Source organism: Vipera berus (genome assembly GCF_964194415.1).
Source record: "Vipera berus genome assembly, chromosome: 2".
NCBI classification, from domain to species: Eukaryota; Metazoa; Chordata; class Lepidosauria; order Squamata; family Viperidae; genus Vipera; species Vipera berus.
The window spans coordinates 43,930,947-43,949,401 of record NC_138203.1 but is presented as its reverse complement, the minus strand read 5'-3'; the positions used below and the strand labels follow the sequence as shown (position 1 = coordinate 43,949,401).

At 37.4% G+C, this 18,455-nt stretch overlaps 1 protein-coding gene across 1 annotated transcript in view; it reads right to left on the bottom strand.

Moving 5' to 3' along the window:
• Positions 1-1,755: 1,755 nt before the first annotated feature.
• The window catches only part of LOC308662719 (uncharacterized protein), a 56,750-nt gene continuing 40,050 nt past the window's right edge, over positions 1,756-18,455 (bottom strand). Inside the window, exons 9-13 of the mRNA XM_081318861.1 lie at positions 12,141-12,299; positions 6,333-6,437; positions 5,115-5,262; positions 4,792-4,935; positions 1,756-2,765 (exon numbers count right to left, since the gene is read on the bottom strand). Coding sequence (XP_081174987.1) covers positions 2,311-2,765; positions 4,792-4,935; positions 5,115-5,262; positions 6,333-6,437; positions 12,141-12,299 — 1,011 coding nt within the window. The 3' untranslated portion in view covers positions 1,756-2,310. The remainder of the gene's footprint in view (positions 2,766-4,791; positions 4,936-5,114; positions 5,263-6,332; positions 6,438-12,140; positions 12,300-18,455) is intronic.

Genomic DNA, 18,455 nt, shown 5'->3' with positions numbered 1-18,455 from the left:
CCATCTACTATACAGATGACTTAAAACTGTATGCAAAAAGCCACACTGAACTTGAATCAATATTCATCGCAGTTCAACTGTTTAGCAGCAACATCAGAATGGACTTTGGACTTGGAAAATGTGCTATATTATCCATGCAATGAGGAAAAGTGGGAAAAATAGAAGGAATAGAACTGGGAAACGGAAGTATTATGAAAGCACTAGCAAAGGATGATGGTTACAAATACCTAGGCATATTGGAAGCAGATAACATCTTGAATGGAAAAGTCAAAGAGTCAACACAAAAGGAATACATCAGAAGAGTCCACAAAATGCTAAAATCAAAGCTGAATGGTGGAAATATACGGTAATTAAAGCCACTAATACATGGGCAGTCCCAGTGATACGCTACCCAGCTGGAATTATCAACTGGACATTGGTCGAATTGGAACACCTAGACTGGAAAACACGTAAACTTTTGAACATGCACCATGTTCTACATCCACGAAGTGACATCGACAGATTGTACCTGCCAAGAAGAATAGGGGGCAGAGGGCTACTGCAAATCCACCAAACTGTAGAAGAAGAAAAACGAAGATTGAATGACTATGTGAATCAAAGTACAGAAAAATTGCTGCAGGCTGTGAAAACAGAGAGCATTATCAAAATAACAGAAACAAAGGCAGAATATAAGGAAAAACGGCTGGATGACAGATTAAATAGATGGAAAACCAAAGCTTTACATGGACAACATTTGAAAAACATTGAAGGAAAATGGGATAACAACTTGACATGGGCATGGCTTAAGATGGGAACCATCAAGAAAGAAACAGAAGGCTTAATACTGGCTGCTCAAGAACAAGCACTACAAACTAATGCCATGAAAGCGAAGATACAAAAATCTACTGACAATCCAAATTGCTGACTTTGCAACAACAAAGCTGAAACTGTTTCACATTTAATATGTGAGTGCAGCAAAATTGCGCAAACTAATTACAAAGCTAGACATGACCGAGTTGCTAAACTAATCCACTGGGCATTGTGTAAAAAATACGACTTGCCTGTGTCTGAAAAGCCGTGGGAACATAGGGTGGAAAAAGTTGTCGAGGGTGAAGATCTTGTGGGACTTCCGAATACAGACAGATCCCCATTTGGAACACAACACGCCAGATATCACAGTTGTAGAGAACCAAAGCGTACAGCTGATTGATATCGCTGTACCAGGAGATGCCAGTCGAAGAAAAAGAACTGGAAAAAATTACAAAATACCGCGACCTGGCCATCAAAACTGCACGATTATGGATGAAACGCGTAACAGTGATACCCATTGTCATTGGGGCACTGGGAACTATGTCCAAAAACTTTGCAAAATACATCAAGAAATTGCAGCATCCTGCAATAACTCCAGCAATGAAGAAGGCTCCACACCCATTTGCACTACTCAGCTGATCCTGATGACACAGATAAGCCTGCAGCTTCAACAACTGACTAAAAGAATGCAAATGACCAGCTGTCTGCAAGGAGTATAAATCCTGCCATTCCCCATCATCCAGTCAGAGCTGAAGAAACTCCTTGGATGAGAAGCCAAACATCTTCAAAAAAAAACCAAGGAAGTCCAGTTGCCTCATGAAAAAAGCACCTTTGGGATAATCCTTCTACTGACACCAAAAACAAAATGGCAGACTACACAGCTTTTGAATGTCACTTAACACCTACTCCATTTAATAAGAATGTGTGTAAAAGAATGAAGTGTGGGACAGGACTCCTAGATTACACAGCAAAAAACCTTTTATTATGGGTATTCATTTCCCTTCCAAGTGATTACATGGTTTGTATCTTCTTACATACATACATTATATCTAACAAAGATTAATACTAATAATCCAGTAGCTGTTTCTTTGTTACTTAAAATACACTTCTGAAAGTTCTTGAAAAATTGTGAGAAGTGTGTGTGTGTGTGTGTGTGTATGTACACATTTATCCACATACACACACACACATTATATATATTGTAATATTCCATAAATATGTATGGAAAGTAAAACTTGGCTCTGGCAAGTTTTGAGGAAGCTGTCTGAATCACATTGCACAGATTTAACTTAGTGCTTTTACATATCTTCAGAGATATGTGATGTTTGAGCACATTGCTGTGTCTTTTGACACTAATGTGAGAATTGCTTTAACATAGCAAATGTTTCCCATTTCCCAAACAGTTTTACATAATCATTAAAGTGGCACCGAGAAGATGCTGGAAAGGCAACACTGACTCCCACTCATTCATTTTTGTACCACAGAGCTTCCCTATACAAATCATAACAAATGCAAAAGGATCTAATCTTGCCACGCTGTCCTTTCAGTGGCCTTCATACTCTTGCTCCTATGAAGAGCTTTTCCCTTCTGCTGAATAACTGTATCATCAGAACTTCCCAGTCTCTGCTTGGGGAGCAGATTGGTAGGTTCTTTCTCTGCCACAGAAGCTTGTTTTAGCAAAGGGTCAAGTCTGGTTGGAGGAAAATTAGATGGGAAATTAGGTTCAGACTTTTGAGAAACTACATTCAAGCAACTTGTTGTTGAAATGTCTTCATGATTAGGGAAATGCTGAACGGTCCCTGGTTTTTTCATCTTTTGTTCCCTTAAATTCCGCAGTTTTTCTAAAGCCTGATCCAGTTCCATCTGTAAGATTCCCATTTCGCTGGCTGCTTTATCCCGTTGTTCTCCACAGGCTTTGAGTGACTGTTCTAAAGACAGAAAGAACTCTTTTCCAAATCTTGACAGGGCTTCATCACCTTTAAAAAGGCAGAGGGTTACATTGTAGAATCAGCAGTTTAAATCAGCAGTTGCTCTCAGGCTGTTTGAATACCTACATAGTTTTAAAATAGCTTTAGTAATAACTAGTTTTTTCCAGTTTATTGGTTTACACTCAATGTAGAAAAACCAGATATTACAATGCCACATAATTCTTTTATATTGTTAAAGCAAATAAATGTATCGTGCTTATCCTTCATTGTCAAATAAAGCCAGAAACATATTCTGCAATTGCTTAGAGATTTATTAGAGCCATCAATGGGTTAATGTGCTCAATATCCCTTATGCAGATACTCCTTGACTTATGATCACAATTGAGCCCAACATTTCTGTCGCTAAGCAAGACAGTTGTTAAGTAAATTTTGCCCCATTTTATGGCTTTTCTTGCCGCACTTGTTTAAGTGAAACACTGCAGTTGTTAAGTTAGTAACACGATTGCTTGTCAGATAGCCACAAAAGGTAATCACATGATCTCAGGACACTGCAACTGTCAGAAATACATGAGTTGCCATGAATTTTGATTGCATGATCATGGGAATGCACCAATGGTTGTATGTATGAAAAACGGTCATAAGTCACTTTTTTCAGTGCCATTGTAACTTCAAACGGTTACCACTAAATGAATGGTTGCAAGTTGAGAACTATTTGTAATAGATTTTACATACAATTTTGGGGAGTTTGCCATAGGCCCAATTTCTTGGCTTAATTCCTGGAATGGTTACTAGGTTTATGTCTTTAAAAACTTATTTTACCTGGCAGAAGTTAAAAGTCCCAAACTTAAAGGACTTTTATATGACAGAGTTAACTATGTTAGTTCTTGGTTTCAACTTCTCTGCTGTATTATCTTGACTGTATCACCTCATGTCAGAAGGATATGTGGGCAAAACAGTACCATCCAGATTCATCCAAATATGGTTTAGACAATGCTTAGTGTTACACCTGTCTAATTCTCAGACTGATCTACTCTTTCACTTGGGCAGTTGTGACTAATTCCTTTCCTAAATAAGAGGATATGGTCAAATGTTATTTGTCCAGAGGCAACTATTTTACTGATATAAATATCATAGACTTCATCTTTAATCATAGACATGCTTTCTACTTCCGTTATACTATTTACACGGGGAAATAAATTCCACTTAAACACATGCATACGATTCATTCTCCAAAATGAAAGCAAGTTTATGAACCACATATTGGAATATGTTGGCCATGTTTCCATCTATCAAGTGAATATCAGGTTGGGGTCAAATTTACATTCAGGCATATAGTGTCAGCCTTACTAAAGACATGCTTGGTGGAGCCTTGGTGGAGCAGTGGGCTAATGCCTCCTTAAGTAACACCAGCTGCCTGCAATTAGTGTAGGTTCGCATCCCACCAGGCTCAAGGTTGACTCAGCTTTCCAGCCTTCCGAGGTAGGTAAAATGAGGACCCAGATTGTTGGGGGCAATTAAGCTGACTTTGTAATAATGCCGCTTGGGGGGTGTATGAAAGCCCTAATAAGCAGGCATATACATAGAATGAAGGCTACTGCTAAGCTTGTAAGCTGCCCTGAGTCTTCTGAGAAGGGCGGGATATAAATGGAATTAAATTAAATTAAATGCTAATGTTAAATATTATATTGCATCTCTTGATTATCCTCGCAATTAATTCTAACATTACGTCTGATGCAAGGGTCTTGGATGAGTTTTGTTTCCATCAGGCTTTTTTTCCCCCATTCATAAAGTACTGAGTACTTGAGAAAATGGATATTTTCTAGTCCATTGTGGAGAAACGGCCTTTTCCCTTTATTTCCTTATGAAGGGATGAGGTTTTCTCTCCTTCTGTGAAATCCATTCAAGTCAACCCCAGGTGGAAAATCTTGCCATGAACATAAGTGTAAATCAGTGAAACAATTTGATATTTGATCAAGAACACTGATAAAGGATGTTTGTAGATTGCTTTCTTACTAATCATTTTTCAGTAGAAGAACCCAAGACAAAGTGCTATCATACATTTAAAAGTTCTCACCTTCTCGCTGCTGACTTGCTGATGGAGTCAAAGTTTCAATAGCATATTGGATTTGTTCAGCATTGTTTTTAAAAGCAATGAGAAAATCTCTCAAAGCATCTTCTGATGCTCCAGTTTTAAGTTTTGTGTAAGAAGAAAAAACATCTGCATGAAGAGATGGAAAGTGAAAATTTCCTAGAGATTTTTCTCAAAAATATCATATAGAATGGTCATATACGTTACTAAATTTGAATTGTTTTCAGGTGATTGTTTAAATGCATCCCTAGTAGACATTAGTGCTTAAAACCTGCATGTGATTGATACCCAGACATATATTCATTTACCTTGCAGCGGGGAACAAAGAACCATAGCAACATTATCTTGAAATGTGTGGTATGCTTGCTTTATCCCATCAAATACAGCTTCAATATATGTAACCTGAAGATTATATAATTTTCTGTGGAAATTTAGTTCTGCTTGCAAAGCAAGTATCTAAAAGAGAAAATAGAGTAACAAATATGATTAGAATTAGAAATCATTCAGAAAAAAGGGCAAAAAGAATATATATAATTGCATAAACTAATAGCTATATGCAGTGCTTTTTTTCTAAAAAAAAAAAAAAGGTGCCGGAACTCAGAGATGCTGTCACTGGGAGCGATGCCGGTGTCTTGCTATGGCGTCGCCACCCGTCCTTTGCACCTCCGCCCCTGCAGCTTGGAGCCACATGCCGTGGGGATTCCCCTCCCCACAGTGGCCGCACCACGGCCCTTGCTGAGCCCCCACCCGGAGCTGCTCTGAACCACGACCCAGAGCTGTGTTCCCCATGGCAGTGGTCTCTGGTGCCAAACAGCTAACAGCTAACAGCTAACAGCACTTGTTCACTTACTGCCCTGTCGCTTCCAAATTCAGTGAGTGAGCGAGCGAGTGGCATTTGGAAGAGTTTGGAACCGATGGGGCAGTAAGTGAGTGAGTAAATGGCAAATGGTGTTTGGAAGCGTTGGGAGAGTGTGTGAGTGTGTGAACGAGCAAATGGCATTTGGAATCAACGGGGCAATAAGTGAGCCAGTGAGCAAGAGGCCTTTGAAAGAGACGGAGTGAGTGGGGGAGAGACTGAACGAGGTGCCTTTGAAAGAGACGGAGGAGTGAGTGAGAGTGACTGGAGACTTTTATGAGCAAAGTGTGAGGGGGGGGCTTTCACGAGCGAAGGGTGAGAAAAAAAAAGAAAAGTGAGGGGGAGAAGGGAAAAAGAAAAGGCACTGACTTCTGACTTCCTCTGTTACAGGAGTAGAAGGAAGCATTAACATTGAACCTCAACATTTTGCTTTTCTATATTATAAACTAGCCATTTCTATAACAATAAATGAATCTAACCAATGAAACCCAAAATACCGCCCCCATTTTTTTTAGTCATCAAGTTTTTGACACCTTGTTAAGCACTGGTGGTGCTTGAATATTGTCATGTCCTAAAAGTGGTACAATTTCTAAAAAGACTGAAAAGCCCTGATGTAAATGCAGCCTAAACTGTTTATTGTCATCCAATTTGCAAATAATATCGTACTTACATAGTTGAGATGGTGTAGTTGGGCAGCAGGGAGGGGTGCAAAGTTCCTGCCTTCACTGCAGACAACTTGCCTGTGCAACGTTTGCCGGCTGGGTCTTTTGGCATGCTCAGCAGCAAGCCAATAGGCCAGGCGTAGGCAACCTTGGCTCTTTTATGACTCGTGGACTTCAACTCCCAGATGTTACATAACATAACATCAACTGGAAGATATTAAACTGTCCTTCTGTTTCTTTCCTTCCCAAAAATTGTGTTAATGAGTCCTCTCTAAGCTCTGCTGATCAGCTTGTCCTGGACTGTTTTGCCGCAAAACGGAATGGTTTGCAAGTTGCAGTTGAGACAGCCCATCTCATTTTAGATATATCACATATAATTGAAGATTGTAATTAGTTGTGTGTGCACGTTCAGCAAGTGTGATGTATTTGTGCTGGCATTTCTAGGCCTCTTTCCAACCACATCCAGAAAAATTTGTAACAAACATTGGAATTCTCAAGGCCATGTTTTGTATTTCCCAGCAATCTGTTACTGGAAGGAAAAAGCAATCCCTGCTGCGTTACTGATCCCAGAGAAGCATTTGCATGTATGCAGGTATCCTTAGGGTGCCATAGTTATGGATGAGAAATATTGGTTGCAAAGTTGGCATTTCTGGATGTAATACAGATATTTTGGACTTATTTTTCTTTCTTTGCATGTTTGATATTTTTAAAAAGGCATATGCTACTGACTACACTTATGCACATATGTAACATCTTTTGCTAGGATACATGACCACTGCTTGTCCAGAATGTGAAAAGTGAAAGATTGTGATTAAACAATCTTTTAATATACAGATAATACCACCAGAAATTGTTTTAGCCTTTTTAAAAAATGTTGTTATTGATGTTAAGCTCACCATGGAAAACATCATATACTGTTATGTATATACTAGGTTAATTATTTAAAGACTGAAGTGTAATATAAGTAGATTCTAAATAATCTATTTTTCAAAACACACAACAGTCCAAACAGTAAAAGTAAAGTCCAAATTAAAAATATTTCATTCTTAAGAATTGTTTAATTTAAAGTGGTTTAGTTGTAATAGATGGTTAGAAAAATGTTTCTCATTTCTGTCCTCTTACCTTTATTGATTTCATTGCAGAGATGTTAACATAGGAAAGAGATTATTTTGTTATCTAATTTTAACTTCCAAAAGACAGAAGCAGATGAAAAATGTGAGGTTCTTTCCTGTTGGCTTTTTTGAATTAGCTGTTTTAGATTCTAAAAGTTTAGTTCCTAAAGAAGTAACCCTGTAAATAATTTTAATGTCCTCCTCTAGTGCAGGGTAGGCAACCTTGGCTCTTTTATGACTCAAGGACTTCAACTCCCAGAATTCTTGAGCCAGCATGGCTCAGCTTGGAAACCTCTCCCTTTCCCCTCAGCGTGGCTGGCTCAGGATTTCTGGGAGTTGAAGTCCACGAGTCATAAAAAAGGGCCAAGATTGCCTAGCCCTGCAATAGGCTTTCGAAAGCCAATAGAGGGAGCTTTTTTTTTGCAAAAAAAAAAAGGTACCAGAATGCCGTTCTGAGTGTTCTATGAGAAAAAAAGCCCTGGCTATATGTAACAATCATTAATTCTATAAAATGTGCAATTTTTTACTATAAAATGCATTACAGTGTAGAGTAAATGTATTGTCATGCAACACATGAATAATAGATTAACCTGCTATTTTTTCCCTTACAGTAGATCATACTTTTGTAATTAAGTGTTATGAAATTATGGAACACTTTTACAATTGTAACCAAAGACCTCAACCAAATGTATTACTAGCATCCTAAATATAACTAAATCACCATTTTAAATGTCAAAAGTATCAATTTTCCAATATCCTTATTTGGGATATCTCAAAATAAGATGACCTTAAAAGCGCGCGCGCGCGCACACACACACACACACACACACACACAAACCAAAGACCACTTTCTAAGCTCAGTTTATCGTTATACTACAGACCCAATTCCTTAACTTAACTGATTAAAATGTTGCTGTAATTGCTCTTTTTTTTAGAATTTTATGTCTACATATGAAGAAACCTATACTGTATATTAAGCAGGGGACACTTGTTTGTGCTCTTTCTGTCAATTGAAGAAATAAATCCTGAAATATACAATTGTTGAGAAAGTGAAGATATAATTATCATGCCATTTTAAATTTCTTACTAAAAATCAGGAATATCAAATCAGGAAATTAGACTGTCTAGTCCTATTAATGTTGTTGAAGTAGTGGTGTAGGTGTAGTGTATAGTTACTAACCAAACTTCCAAAGTGCTACTTGGTAGGATTTGCTTTTACCCAACACCTCTAATCCATAAACATGATACTGTAATATTGCCCAAACAAAATACAAAAAATTATCTAGAAAGTATTTTGAATATTTGTCAAGTTGCTTTAAAAAGTATTAAATTCAATGTTTCCCTAAAACATTTTAAATTACATTTTTAATAGATTGCTTTAGTTTACAAGGTCATAAGAAAAGACTTATATGGCAAGATTAATTTGTATTCTAAGGAGCAATCTTTCCCTTTTCTGCTTCAGTTTGTATAGCTGAAGAGAGAGTTGAGTGTTACAACAAAATAAATTATACTTTCTAAAGTACAATTTATTGAAATTTTTTTTAGTACACTGATCTTTATTCCATTTGTGTTGAAAATATTTTTTCACTACACAAGATTCATGAAATTCTTGGGACAGAATTAAGTGTAAGCAGCGGAATAATATAAACAGACTGGGAATTTAGGTTTAAATTTGAATACAACTTGCTACTAATACTTTGTGCTGTAACATCCAAGGTATCACAGAATAGAAAAATGAAGACGCATTCTTTGCAGAAAGTCATTAAATATTCTTTTCCTTGCCTGCAGGGAGAATCCAATAGTCTATGGAAAAAATAAATATTATGAAATGGATCTGAGACAATTTTGACTTCGGGGATATTGGCCATCTTACTGAGCTAGCAGTCAGATTATTTTAGTGATCTAATGTACTTTCTCGGGCGAAAGATAAAATGGTTCCAAGACAAAACAATTGAAAATGAAGAGCAGATTGTTTTTCTATTAGAAAACTTTAGTGAACTAGATCCCAAAGAAACCTTCCTGATGTTGTCTTTCTTGTCTGCACCATGCATGCTAAAGTTTCATATAAAAAATAAACAAACAAATCAAAGTATGATGAAAATACTGCAGTATTTTGACTTTTTAAAATTGGTTCTAACCTAACAGAATGTTAGAGAGAAAGTATGTAAAGTTGTCCTCCAAATTATATATGCAGAAACATACACACACACACATAAGATACAGGTAGTCCTCGATTTATGACCACAATTGAGCCCAGAATTTATGTTACTAAGTGAGAAATTTGTTAAGTGAGTTTTGACCCATTTTACAACTTTTCTTGCCCCAGTTCTTAAGTGAATCACTGCAGTTGTTAAATTTAGTAACACGGTTGTTAAGTGAATCTGGCTTCCCCATTGATTTTGCTTGTCAGAAGGTCGCAAAGTATGATCACATGACCCCCAGAACACGGCAACCGTCTTAAAATATGAACCATCTGTCAAGAATCCAAATGTAAATCATGTGACCCGGGGGATGTTGCAACAGTTAAGTGTGAAAAACGGTCATAAGTTACTTTGTTCAGTAGCATTGTTAACTTCAAATGGTCACTAAATGAACTGTTGTAGACTGAAGACTACCTATACTCAGTTGCACAGAAGAAAATGACACCTATAATAACTGAAGGTAAAGACATTGGGGAAAAACTGAAAATGTCCTGCTCTGCAATGCTTTCCCTAACTTATCAGCACTTTCTAACTTCTCACATAAATATATTTAGAACAGTGCTAAACAGCTATCAACTTTTGTCCATATATATTTTTAATCAAGTTAGCTCTCGATTAAACAGATTGTCTCAATTTTTAATCAGTTAATGGGTAATTATAGACCTTGTTATTATTTTAATTCTATGGTACTCCAGGGGTTACAGTTATATTTTAACACGTTAAGTCCAAATTTAATTTTTGTGTCTCAGCTTCAAATAAACAATTTAATATTAGAAGTTATTTAAAGCTGTTACAGCAATAGGTAATAACGAACAACTAGAAGCGCCTAGATAGAGATTTGTGTAGCTAAAATTATAGCATGATTTCATGTAAACATATCCAACTGTGTATATTCAAAGCAGCAGCATCGCATTTCTGTTATCCCAAAGTTACCTTTTAAGGATACAAAAAAGCTGCTGAATCACGAGACTGAACCTTCTAATTTAATTTATCTATATTATTACAAAACAGGCAATGGTTTTTCTAACGTTACTGGCACATTTGAGGCTTTTTCCAATCTTTCTTCTCAGTCCTTCCCAAGATTCTTTCCATTAAGGATATCAAGAACTGACTTTGGGACTTCATGCAATGGATTATGGTTCTCCTTCTAAAAGAAAAGAGGGAACTAAAACCATGACTGAATTGAAAGTCCTTGACCTAACTGTTGTGCCAAAGTTGAAGATTTAATTTACTGAGCATTGTTAAATTGTTACTGTCTTTCACACACAATATCCAGACTCCACTTAAATTGTTTCTTGATTGCTGAAAATGCATCTTTCCCAATAGGCATTTGCTGATACATGAAATTCTATGGGGGAAGGGGTCTCCGCAGCACCTCTAGAATTGAGAAAGGTGCATTATGGGAGACCACAATGCACACTACCATTTGAATACTACTGGCTTTTTGGTACTGGGGAAGACCTATCTTCTTACTCATGCATTTAGATGTTAACAATCAGAGCCATAACATTTGGTGATTGTCCATCCTTGTGTTGTGGTCACTGTTGTTTTATTATATGAATTATTATATATTTTATTGCGTGTTGTTTTTATCTTACATATATTATGGTTTGCAGCCCACCAGGTAATTCTTAGAATAGTGAGGAAGCCATAAATATTTCATTAAAGAAACGGAATACCTTCATGCATTAGCTTACAGGAAGTCCTCGACTTATAACCGTGACTGAGCCTGTAATTACAGTTGTTGGTCAGGCCAATTGTTAAGTAGATTGCCATTTTTACACCCAATTTTACAACTTTTGCAGCAACCGTTAAGTGAATCAACTGTCTACAATGGCCATTTTTTGCTGGAAATCAAAAATAAATTTATTTATTTTTATTTATTTTTATTCCATTTATATCCCGCCCTTCTCCGAAGACTCAGGGCGGCTTACAAGCTTAGCAGTAGCCTTCATTCTATGTATATTCCTGCTTGTTAGGGCTTTCACACACCCCCCAAGCGGCATTATTACAAAGTCAGCTTATTGCCCCCAACAATCTGGGTCCTCATTTTACCTACCTGGGAAGGATGGAAGGCTGAGTCAACCTTGAGCCTGGTGGGACTCGAACCTGCACTAATGGCAGGCAGCTGGTGTTCCTTAAGGAGGCATTAGCCCACTGCTCCACCAAGGCAAAAAAATAAATGCCAGTTTCTGGCAAAAAAAAATTAGTTTGCAAGTCATGTGGCTACAGGATGCTGCCAACGGCAATAAATGCAGGCCAGCTGTCAAGTGACCAAATGCAATCACAACAGGGGGCAGGTAGCCATTGGATTTTCAAATTTGAGTCATAAGTAAGACTGGGAAGGTTCATCCTAACTCTAAATGATTGCTAAATGATTTGTCTTAAGTTGAGGACTACCTATAGTAAGAAAAATATGCCCAATGATTGCCAAGTACAACAAAATTTGAATTTTTCTTCTCAGTATAAAAAGCTAAGTTGCATTAAATTCACATCCACTCACCTGCTGCATGGACATTTGCCTGGAATAATTCTGAGCCTTTACTAAGGCGTCTACTGCTCTTTTAGCCCGCTGCTGAGGGGCACCCTTAGGAAATGCTGGAAGTATTGAAAGCACATTCTCCACAGTGAACTCCTGGCTCAAAGAATTTTCTAAAACGTCCTGAAAAACATTTGGAAAATTACAAAGGACAAATAACATTTCACTGCCCTTATCGCCACAATATAATCTTGAACAGAAGTTCCTGGTTCAATTACTGTAGATTTGCTCTTCAACTTCCTCCAAGAGCACTTCAGGCATTTCATCCATTGCTTCATCACCTGGAGCTCCTTGGAAAACCAGGGTGTTCCCCTAGATCATGATGAGCACACAGGGAAAGGTCCAATAGTAACCATGCAGTCTGAGGCTTTTACCATCTACCCATTCCAGACAGTGATAAAGTTTCTCAAGGATAACCTTAAGATCCTTCTGGAACCCAACAGGGTCCATAGGTTGCATGATATGGTCAGTCGAATAGGCCCTATCTCCCTGCATAACAGAAGCCATAAGACAATCAAAAAGTTATCAGACCATGGCAACCTACAGATGGTAAAATCCTCAGCTATCAGCTCACACTGCAACTGTTCTGAGACAAAAACAACAGACCTAAAGCCCTCCAACTAGTACAATCAGTCTTTTAGCTCCATGGTGGTTGTAAAGTCCTGACTTTCCCAGGACTCTGTCTGGCAGCAAGTTGAAATTCCTGAAGACTTAACAAATTTGGGGTCATCAGAGCCAGGCAGGCAATGGAATCTAGGAGGAAGGGCAGAGATGATACTGGGCAGCAGGTCAGGCAGTACAACAGGACCAGGACTGTTTCTTAGATCCCAACTTTTACAATTTTACAATTTCTTAAAGCCTCGTAAGTGACAATAGCCACCCAACTCCCTCAGCTCTGGGCTTAGGCTAATGCCAACGCTGAAATCTGGGCAGGCACATTCTGGGCCTATCTAGGTTTTAATTTTAATGCAAGGACAGACACTGAGGATCTGGGAACCTAGTAAAAAGGGTGAATACTGAGGGCTGGATGTCATGAGCTGTCTCAAAGAGTGAGAACCCAAGTGCAGCCCACCATCAGATCCCTATGATATTTACCTGTACCTGACTCTATCTCAGTGTTTATGCCTTTTCTTTCTCCTCCTTTACTTCCCTCACAACCCTTGCTTCCCTCCCAGGTTGACACACTCTACCCCTCACTACTTACCTCCCTCTCACACCACACCACACATTCACACAATATAGTTACCCTAGCTCCTCATAGCAACATCCAGGCCATTTCTGGGATGCTGCTAATTCAAGAAATGGATGCTGTAATAAGAAGCAGGCTGCCAGGTGCCCAGATTTTGATCATGGGAGTGCAGGGATGCTAGTAACCTCAAGAAATACCATATATACTCATGGGCAAGTCAAGAATTAAATTCAGTTTATGCACAAGTTATATGATAATATTGTACTATATAAGGAGTGGTATCTTTCATGGTATTTTGTTTAAAAACTCGAGGGTCAGCTTATCTGTAGTTGGGTTTATCAGCGAGCATATATGGCACCAAATACAGTTTGGTAATATAATTTAAAATAAAAATAAAGTAGCTTCTACAATATATATATATATATATATATATATATATATATATATATATATATATGGATCTTTGGTTATTCGGGTTTTTCCCCGCGTAGAACTAAAGGTGTAGGAGCGACGTTTCGACGGAATCCCATCCGTCATCATCAGGCTGGTGGCTTCTGCTTCCTTCTTCTGGGAGAAGCATGTGGCTGTTTGTTCCTCTTTTTAAACTGCCAGAGGGGGTGTGTTCTGTGGGTGGAGGTGTGCTCTGATTGGGTGGGGGAGTAAGTGTGTTCTGATTGGGTGGGAGTGTGTTTTGAATGGTGGGTGTGTTCTGATTGGGTGGGGGTGTGTTTTGAGTGGATGGGCTGGTCTCAGCTGCCAGCCTTAGACCTGAGCTGAGAGGAACAAACAGCCACATGCTTCTCCCAGAAGAAGGAAGCAGAAGCCACCAGCCTGATGATGACGGATGGGATTCCGTCGAAACGTCGCTCCTACACCTTTAGTTCTACGCGGGGAAAAACCCGAATAACCAAAGATCCACATACGAACACCCGCGAAAACCTCAGAAAACATATATATGGCTTAGAGGCAAATAACACTGCCTTGTATGCAATCAGCCCAGGTTCGAATCTCAGAAGGGTATAGCTGGCTGAAGACGACTAAGGAGTCAGAAATGCATCTCAGTTTCCCTTTAATTCTTTGTTAGTAAATTTTACACAAATATATGAATTGTCCGGTGTGACTACTGCCTGTTTGATAGCCTTCAAGATAGGCTGAAAACAGGAAATAAAGATTTGCCCCATGTTTGGGGCCTAGCAAGGTAATCTAAATAGTTAACATTTGAAACATATATATATATATATATATATATATATATATATATATATATATATATATATATATATATATATATATGTATGTATGTATATATAATTTTATAAATCAATATAAATATAAACATTTCTCTTTGCACAATAAATAAAACATTAAAAAAGATTTATGTGAATCAACACTAAGAATTCACCACACTACAACAGTGTTAAAGGAGTTAGGAAACTCAGTTCTCTACCTTCTCCCATAAACCAAGCTTTAACATTCAAAGCCCTCTGCAATATTTTATTGTACAAAAGTCAGTATTAGCATTATTTTTAAAAGATAAAGCTTGGGGACTTGATAAATAACAGCCTGCTACTTGCTGCCAAAAATACAATATATGAACAAAAACCTAGGTTTCCTGTAGTCAAGTCAACCTACTGAATTATATTGGGCTCCAATTACAGTGGTTCCTATGAACACATATAAATGTATATGTTTTATCAAGGCATTAAAATCACTGGTTAAATCTGAAAGCCTTAGTGTATCATTATTGTAGCAAATTACTGCCATCTACAGACTAAAGAAACAGCATTCACATTATTAAAAAAAAGCCATGTAATATCCTGTATTCTGATCAGTAAATTCAGCAACTTTCTTTTATTTCCATATTTTAAGCCTTAGGTATCTGCTTCTTCTAACAACTCTGGATTTTATGTTCATAGTTATTCGAATGTGATGATTTATCTTTATTTCCAAGTCTCTATCATTATGCAATCTAATCATGTGCATCTTTCTAATGAGGACTCTAGTTTAATTTAATAAAGCAGAAATCATAGAATTTTTTGTTTACTCAAAATGGTCTTCTATATCATTTTCTCTGGCATTTTTAACTGGATAGGACTTTATGCCATAAAGAATATAGTAGGGGATCAACTGAATGGTTCCTAACAAGTTGGAAAATGATCATATAATGATTGATTTACAAAAAAATTAAAGACAAATATAAAATACATACTGATTTAATTACAGCAGTTATATGCAGGTCCAACTGAAACCAACTTTAACTGGCTTACATACCCAATTTATGTAAATTAGTTTTAAAAGGGACAAAGATTAAAAAAAATAATTTCAAGAAAACAAATTTTAATACACTTAGTGATGGCAAGTTGTACTTTATGGTAGAAGAATCTGAGATAGGAAAAGCTCAAAAGGGTGGAATTTCCTAATAAACGGGGAATTAAAAGCATAGTATAAAATAATTCCTGAGATGAAAGAAATGCAAAAGCCAATAAATCTGCACAAGGACGTTCGTAAGGATCTGTAAATCAATATGGATATATATGCAAACAAGAAAGAGTAGAGATTAATAAGATATCGTACACACAGGTAACACACAATTGTAGAGACATTCAAAACAAGCTAAAGTTAATAACAGATAAAAAAAAATCTCTTACATCTACATTCAAAATAAGGAGAAAAAAGGAACCGTATATTTATTTTTATTTTTATTTTTATTCCATTTATATCCCGCCCTTCTCCGAAGACTCAGGGCGGCTTACAAGCTTAGCAGTAGCCTTCATTCTATGTATATGCCTGCTTATTAGGGCTTTCACACACACACCCAAGCGGCATTATTACAAAGTCAGCTTAATTGCCCCCAACAATCTGGGTCCTCATTTTACCTACCTCGGAAGGATGGAAGGCTGAGTCAACCTTGAGCCTGGTGGGATGCGAACCTGCACTAATTGCAGGCAGCTGGTGTTACTTAAGGAGGCATTAGCCCACTGCTCCACCAAGGCTACTGAATAAAAATAACAGAAAATTACCCAAAGGCAAAGAAAAGTCAAAGCCATTCAACTCTTAGCAAGCGTGAATGCATTGACCTGGGCAATTGTGAAAAGTAAATTGCACACAGCCGTATTTGGGTAAGTTGGGAGGAGGGAATCACGATGATAACACAGCATCGCCATGCAGGTCCCACTCCTTCTCTATATGTGCAAGTGACCTTGCACATTCACCCAAGCTGACCTTGCTGTGTGGCTTTGCTTTCATCATTCTGATGAAACTGGCAAGTTCCTGCAGATGCTACTGGCTGAAAAAGGATGTCAGCTTGAACTTGAAAGAGACACTATTAGAAAACACCTACTGACTTTCAGTAATTACAAATTTCAGAACCAAATGAATTACAACCTAGGGTACTGAAGAAACTTCCTCCCTTACTTCATTATTTCTGAGTACTCTTGGTAAATGATTTACTACCAGATGTCTAGAGGAAGGCAAATATCCCTGTTTTCGAAAAGGCGGGGGAAGAAGAATTCAGAAACAACAAAGAACTAATCTTCAAGCAACTTGAAAAAATGCAATGTTTGCTAAAACTCTAAAAGGATTTGTGTAATTTTACGCTAATCTAATTTCAGTTTTGTTAGGATAGGTACCTCAGTAGATCATAGGAATGCTGTGCATATAATATGTTTTGTTTTGGCAAAGCCCTTTATTATTCTGAGTAGTAGGTCAGCTAAATATGAACTGGGGTAGCACATGTTATTAGGTGGGTCCATAGTAGTTTAAAAAGTATTTAAAGAATGCTGATTAATAGTTTCTCACTAAAGTGGAGTGGGTTACTGAAAAGGAATGTCACAGGTTTTGGTCCTGGTAATTTTCTATATTTTTATCAATGACTTAGATACTTATCAAATTAGAGATGATATAAAAGCCATTGATGATGGTTAAGTATCTACAGGAGAAAAACAAAAAATCAAGATAACGTATACATAAGAGTAGTTGCCTGAAAATAACAAACTTCTTCTTTTTGTAAAAAGAAAAGAAATGATAAAATAGGATGGAAGATGTGGAAATGATCTTTAAATTGTAGTTGATCCCAGTTCCATAAGAGTCACCAGGGGGAGGGAACTTCAATTAAATCCAACCTAAAAGGGCCCTGAACAGAGGACTTCATTCAATAGCCTAATTAACTTTTCCTATAACTCAATATTGTTGCTTTCTATAGTGTTTTATTGTTTACTTTATTTTAGTTTCTTTTCAATTTAACATTTGCAGCAAGAGTTGTTTCTCAGGGTTAAAATTATCACTTATCTAAAAGCTTTTGCATATTTTTGCTATCTCTACACCTTTTACAATACAACTGAAAATAAGATGTAAATAAATAGATTCAAAGAAAAAATAAACAATATCATTTGTGGCATCTAATAATATAAAGCAAAAACAGATTAAATGCCCTTTCTTTTGTTCTTCTAATTTTACTTATCTAGGCAATTTTATTCAATTTGGCCTTCAAAGCAAACTAAGGAAATAAAATTGACTAAAACACTCATCTGATTATATTTTGCAGTAATTACTGAATGTATCAAATAAAAGAATAAACTATATAGACAACCCATGATTGCTGGGTCACGATTGCAGAGATATTTCCTTATCATATTCCTCAATGCCTTCAACAATAGCAGTGCTTCTAATATACTTGAAAAGAGTCAGTTTGGTCTAGAGCAGGGGTGTCAAACTGCCGTCCCATGGGCCAGATGCGTCATGCCGAAACTGTGCCCACCCCATTGCCGGCAATGGAAAAAAAGTTGCAATACATCACGACACGTCACGTGACATTGCGAGTTTGACACCCCTGGTCTAGAGGTTAAGGTAACAGGCTAGAAAGTAGGAGACCGTGGGTTCACGACTAAGTTCCCAACTTAGCCATGAAAGCCAGCTGGGTGCTTTTCGGTCAGGCAATCTCTTGTCCAACCCACCTCACAGGGCTGTTGTTGAACAACAACCAAGAAAATTGGAGAAGGAAGGTGTGTTTGATATGTTTGCTGCCTTGAATTATCTGTAAAAATAATAAAGGCAGGATACAAACAGACAAATAAATGTTCTTAAAACATCAG